This window comes from Tupaia chinensis, unplaced genomic scaffold (assembly GCF_000334495.1).
Source record: "Tupaia chinensis unplaced genomic scaffold, TupChi_1.0 Scaffold000469_1, whole genome shotgun sequence".
In the NCBI taxonomy this organism is placed as follows: Eukaryota; Metazoa; Chordata; class Mammalia; order Scandentia; family Tupaiidae; genus Tupaia; species Tupaia belangeri.
This window is the reverse complement of record NW_006159978.1, coordinates 124,304-130,953: the sequence shown is the minus strand read 5'-3', so window position 1 is coordinate 130,953 and position 6,650 is coordinate 124,304. Positions and strand designations below refer to the sequence as shown.

General features: G+C 38.2%; 1 protein-coding gene and 1 pseudogene across 1 annotated transcript in view; both read left to right on the top strand.

Moving 5' to 3' along the window:
• The window catches only part of CATSPERB (catsper channel auxiliary subunit beta), a 159,021-nt gene that overhangs the window by 130,811 nt on the left and 21,560 nt on the right, over window positions 1-6,650 (top strand). Inside the window, exons 20-21 of the mRNA XM_027774693.1 lie at window positions 805-944; window positions 3,607-3,804. Of these exons, the coding sequence (XP_027630494.1) occupies window positions 805-944; window positions 3,607-3,804 (338 nt within the window). The remainder of the gene's footprint in view (window positions 1-804; window positions 945-3,606; window positions 3,805-6,650) is intronic.
• LOC102470040 (protein FAM133B pseudogene) lies at window positions 4,312-5,080 on the top strand (annotated as a pseudogene).

Below are 6,650 nucleotides of genomic sequence, written 5' to 3'. Positions count from 1 at the left end.
GAAGTGAATAAAAGAGAAAGGAAATGGAAACACAAAGAGAAAGGGAAGGGAAGAGCGCAGAACCTGAGGCCCCATGCCGGACCTGCTCAGCAGGCACCGTAACAAAATCCCAGTAAAGGGTAAGAAGCCCTGACCAGATCACTCTGGTGTAAGACAAACAGCTGCAGCTGAGACTGTGGGCACATCATTTATTACTTCCCAACTTCGGGTGATTGATTCGTAAGAGTGACAGACTACATGATATTTCAGATCTTTTTCCATTAAAGTTCTCAGAATGGCGAGATTGCAAACAGGAGGCCTTCAGGCAGAAATTGGCCTGATGACACATTTTGTTTGAAATGCCTCAGAATTTTCTCTTGGCAACAAGTGACTGGCGACTCTTGGTTTTATATCAAGCACGTACTCTTGGTTTTTCTACCAAGTTAATCCACTCAGAGTAGCCAGTATTATCCAAGTGACCTTGATAAGTTTTTGAGAACCTAGCAGAGAAATAAGAGGTGGGGAGAGCAATATTTCTTTGACAAAATAGGGCAAAATGTGTATGAAGTTACATTTTTCTAAGAACTCTTAAAGATTACTGTAAATTTCTAACTATAGGGTTCTGGAAAAGTCATGACCCATTTTTGCATAGAAAAACAGAAAAAAATACATCATGACTTATCTGACAATCCAATATATTTACAACCATTATGCAGCCTCCATCATAGATCAGGAGATGTTCTAAAATTCTGATTAACCAATCATTATTAAACTGAGTTTATAGCTTCCACTGTATATTATTAAATGTTGACCTTGTTTCCATAGGTATGCATTTATCTGAGGTACCACTACTGAACGTGGCCGTGGGAAACCCGACTTTATTGGAAGTTAAAGCTGAAGGTTATTTCGATGATGCAGATAGTTATGTCATGGAAATTAATATCGCTAGCAAAGTTTTACTTCAAGTAAGATTTTTTTTCATTATAAAAAGTATTGATTATAGAAGTTTTGCTATTTAAAAAGCAACCATTAATAAACATTAAGTGAGCATTATTTTAAACATCAACATTTATGTAAGTTTTCATATAAGAATATATTATTAGAAGGATGATTGAAAGCAAAGATGGTTATAATTTTATAAATATATATTTGTGCTCTGCATATTTTAAAAATTACACAGATGTGGGTATATTTGCCCAGTGTAACACAGGAAAAATTGAAATTTTATATTTCAGATAAATACTTTTCACCACAAAAATATTAAGATGAATTATGTAAAGTTACCCTTTTGAAGACCAAAAACAGTGGAATATTAGCAATTTTTATATAGTTCAATCTTTAATTTTTATAAATATTCCTTTAAAATTAAGGGAAAAGTATAGTATGTAATTGAGACAATTTTTAAAGATTCTTTTTTTAAAGAATTATTTAATTTTATTTATTTATTATTATTTTTTTAATTTGCTGTGGGGCATATACACTCACCAGAGAGAGAGAGGGGAGGGGGGAAGTAAGCTACCAGGTCCAGGACTTGAACTGCAGTCAGTCATGTGGAGTCCAGCACCTTAACTACCATGCCACCTGCCAGCCCCAATAGAGGCAATTTTTAAGTTGAAATACTTTTTAGTGCTTTCTATGAATATATAGATTAATCACATTACTTGCTTCAACCTTTTAAAAGTAGGTAACAATAAATTTGAATAATAAATTCATTAGTGAAATAACTCTTTGAATAATAAATTCACTAGTAAAAACAAGGGATTGTTCATATTATGTTTTGTTTTGTTTAAGAGGTTTTTGCCTTAGGGCACATGCACTAGCCAGAGAGAGAAAGACAGACTCAGTGAGAAGGAAAGTAAGAAATCATCCCCCAGGGAAATGGCCACTCCACAATCCCTTCTCCTCCATTCTCTTCCCAGAATCCTGGGCACACAACCCAAGTATTTATTGGGTTGTCAGAACCCAATAGTTTTTGATGTCTCAATAGTATTGTGTAAGAATAAAATACATTCTCTGCATAAATTCCTGTGAAAAACCTATCTTCATGAAATGCAGTGTTTGCTAAGCAAATACTTTTTTCAACATATCTGTTCATCAAAGTTATTTTATTTGGGAGCTATCAATAGATAGTGATCAGCAGTAAAATGCAACTCTCTACAAGGCAATCCCACATGGGAAGATTCCCACTTTAATTCCAGGTTCCTCCCTGAGGACAGCGGGCACTAACTTGCCCATGGCCTGGGGCTGGATGAAGACTAGGGGTAGATCATGGAATCAAGATCCTGTTGAGGGTGTTCTCTGCCTCACTTATGGAATGAATAAATCTTTTTTTTTTAATGTTTTTGAAAGTTATTTTTTCATATCATCAAAGCAAATAAATAGTTGCCCTTCAGTAAATGAGAGAAGCATAGGTACAAGTTGGATGTAAAGGTATTTATTTAATAAGTCCTTTTTACAAATACTTTTAACCAAATCTATTGTGTGTATTTAAGGTGCACAACATGATGTTATATATGTATATGTAGTGAAGTGGTTATTAGAGTGGGACAAATTCACATATCCATCATCTCCATAGGTACCCATATCCCCCACATAGCAAGAGCAACTATAATCTACTCACTTAGCCAAAATCCTGAATACAATACACTGTTATTAATCAAGTCCATGTTCTTGATCCTTGCTTATTTCCAAATGTATCCCAAAACCAGTTCTATTGGAGTATAGTTATCCCTGAAAAAGAATGTGTTTCCGATATGATTTATTCTCAAGCAGATGTTTACATTGAATGTGCCATTCTATTTCTTTCTTTCTCTTCCTTTCTTTCTTTTGTTCTTTCTTTTTTTTAGAGAGAGAGTTTTTTTGCTATAGGGCACACACATTTGCTGGAGAGACAGAGAGACAGAAAGTCAGAAATCACCTCCTGGGGGGCGGGGTGGGGGGGAGGGCGGAAATGGCCACGCCACAATCCTTTCTCCTCCATTCACCTCTTGGGATTTTGGGCTCACATGCACATGGCCTGGTGTGAATATCAAGCTGCCAGGTCTTGGGATTTGGGGTTCACATGCACATGCGCCTGGTGTGAATTTCAAGCCGCCAGAATACAAACCACAGTCAGCCATGTGGGAGTCCAGCAACGTAACCATTATACTATCTGCTGGTCCCTGTACTATTCTAACTTTTATTTCATTCTACCTAGTATCACCCTTTTTCTTTGTTCTTTCGTTGGTTACTAATACAGTGCTATCACTGCCTCAACAGACTTGGCTTAAACAACAAAAACGTATTTTCTCATAGTTCTAGGGCCACAAGTCCAAGATCAAGATGTTGGCACCGTTGTTTACTTCTGGGGCCCCATTTTTGGTTTGCAGATGGACTTCGTGCGTCCTCACATGATCACCCCACAGTCCATGTCCTAATCTCTTCTTACAAGGACACCCATGACACTAAATTAGGGCCTATCCAAAGGACCTTGTTTTATCTTAAATACCTCCTTAAGGGACCTGTCTCCAAATATGGTCACATTTGAATGTATTTGAGGTTAGGACTTAAACATATGAGTTTTGGGTGGGCACAGTTTATCCCATAACAGTTGCTTTCAATAACCTTCCTTTATCTGGATCTTTCTAGGGTTCATCTTCACTGTCGTTTGTTATCTGGGGAGCATCAGTGGAGTGCTTTGTCACCACAGTTGTGCCAACGCTGAAAAGCAGCTGTGACTATCTCAGGTCTATGCATCACACCCCTAACACAATTATCTCACGTGAAGACTGGGCTCGTGGAGTGCACAGAGACAATCAGGGTTTTAACATGATCAAAGCTTTACCGGTAAAAAATCGAAGCCTCTTAGTTTAAGAATACAAATGAAATGCAATATTACTTTTGTGTGCTTGGCTGACCATTCAGTTTTAGCATTTTTTCCCTGAGATGCTCAAAACACTTTGCAGTTATTTCTTAACCCTCGTGTCATTTTTAGGATATGATGATTATTTCTAAAACATAAAAACTTTCTGAAGTAATTTTTTTCTTGGTAACTTAGTCTCATCATTACCAATATCGTGTTATACTGTATTATGGTAATATGACATTGGGTGTTGGTGACACATACAGCTACTTGCTCTTTTAAGCTCATATTTCTGACAGGTCCCATTAAATAATGTAACTATTTAAATGTTTGCCTTGTCAAAATTTGACTCCTTTTAAATTATAAATCATTATTCTTTGTAAACATTTTAAAAATTTGCTACAGACTCTGGGCCAGTGGGGAGGTGGCAAGAGGACCTGCACCAAGCCACTTCTGGCCACTTCTCCGGCCTGGCCATCCTCAGTCTCTGACTGTGCACTCAGTTGCACACCACTGGGAAGCAGACCAACCGAGTGGCCTCTATGAACCTCATAGCAATGGCCAGATCACGAGGCCCCATCAAGTCTTCAGTGCCAACGATGCAGGATGATCTGAACCAACCAAGGTCTACCTGGGGAGAAGTGAAAGAGTAGCTAGAAAAGAAAAAAGAAAGGTTCCAAAGCTTTGGCTGAATTTGAAGAAAAAAATGAATGAGAATTGGAAGAACAAAGAACTAGGAAAACAGGGAAATTGTTAAGCAGAGGTGAGAGCTCATCCAAAAAAAAAAAAGAAGAAAAAGAAAAAAAGCAATCTGGTAAGTAATCATCCTCTTCTTCATGGAGCTCTGATTCTTCCAGCAGTTCTTCAGGTTCTGAGGATGAGGATAGGAAAACAGAAAGAAAAAAAGGAAAAAAAAAAGAAAAAGAAACTGTTCGCATAAATCTTCTGAAAGCTCCATATCAGAAACTGAGTCAGACAATATGGATAGTTTTAAAAAGAGAAAGAAATCAAATGATGCAACTGAGAAAGATAAGGATGTAAAGGACTGAGGAAAAAAAAAAAAAAAAGATGTATCCTGAAGATAAACCTTTGTCCTCTGAGTCTTTGTCGGAATCAGATTATATTGAGGAGGTACAAGCAAAAAAAAAAAAAAAAGAAGAAGAAGAAAAGCAGTGAAGAACGATAAAAAGCAACAGAAAAAAAAAAGTAAAGTAAAAGAAGCTTAAGAAACATAGTAAGAAGAAAAAGAAGGCCGCCAGTTCAAATCCTGACTTGCTGTAACAGCAAGAAAAATAAGGATGCCTTTAGAAAGAGAGTGCAATGTCGAAGGAAATTTCAAGTGTGAAAATTATGGCATAGTTACTAAAATGCATGAATTTTCTCATTTTTAGAATTGTTCCTGGACTTCTCAGTAATCACTCAGATACTGCTGTGTGAAAGGGCCACGATTGTTGCCTGCTGCTTGAATATCTGGTTGTTGTTTTTTGTTGGTTTTTTTTTTTCTCTTTCCTCTTCTAGTGCTTGGTAATTGGGAGGTAATACACTGCAGCCATACTAGTGATTAAGATATTTGGGGATAAATATTTTGGACTAGAAGTATCTAATGACAAGTCACCAGAAACTGACCCTGGATGCATCTTTGAGATGTAATCAGTAATGTGATGTAACTAGATGGCTCTAGTTAAAATGTTTGATATCGGGGGCAGGCCTTCAGAAGAAGACTCCTCCATGGCTCCTGAGAACTAGTGATTTCAGGGAAAAAAAGAGAAATGAAGATTTTTCTACTCTTAATTCAGCCTCCAGCCCACAAACTTGAGTGGTAGGGAGCCCCTCTAGCCTTCACTCTGTCTCTTGGGGGTAGGGAAGCCCCTCTAGCCTTCACTCTGTCTCTGTCTCTGTCTCTCTCTGCCTCTGTCTCTGTCTTCTCATTTTCTTGGTAATTTTTTCTTTTTGAAATTTTTCAAGGTAAAGTACTCTCTGGGCTTTCTGCCCCTCCTTTATCTCGCTAATAATCCTCTTTCTCCCACCCATCCAAGAGCGGTAAAGGGCAGGCCTTCAGAAGAAGACTCCTCCATGGCTCCTGAGAACTAGTTATTTTTTTTTTATTTTTTGCTTTCTTAACAAAAAAAAAATTCGGGGGCCGGCAAGTGGCATGATGGTTAAAGGCACTGGACTCCCACATGGCCAACCATGGTTCAAGTCTCAGACCTGGTGGCTTGCTTTCTCACTTCCTCTCTCTCTCTCTGTCTCTCTCTGATCAAACTGAAAAATAATAATGATAATAATAATAAATAAAGTTAAATAAAATTGGGGTTATTTTTTCTTTTATTTCCTTCCCTTTCTCTCTCTCTCTTTTTTTCCTCTAAGTCTCTGTTTCCTTTTCTTTTTCTTTTACCTCTTCACTCTGCTCCTCAATCTCCACTCACTATGTTTCTAGACGGATCTAAGGGAACCATAACCAAACATCCAAATACTATTAGGTTTAACATATTCCTCAATATCCACTGAATCTGCTGCACAAAGGGATAAAAATGGAATGGCAAAGAGATTCCAGATCATCTCCTTCTGCACGCTCCTGAATGCTCAGATTGAACTTCAAGAATTAGGAAGAGGGAACCAGCAGTTAGCGTAATGGCTATGTCACTGGACTCCCACGTAGTCGACTGCGGTTCACGTCCCAGACCCGGTGGCTTAAAACTCACGCCAGGCGCGTGTGCGTGCGTGCCCAAGATCCCGAGAGGAGAATGAAGGAGAAGGGATTGCGGCGTGACCATCCCCCCTGGGGGGTGATTTCTCGCTTTCTGTCTCTATGTCTCTCTCTGTCTGTCTG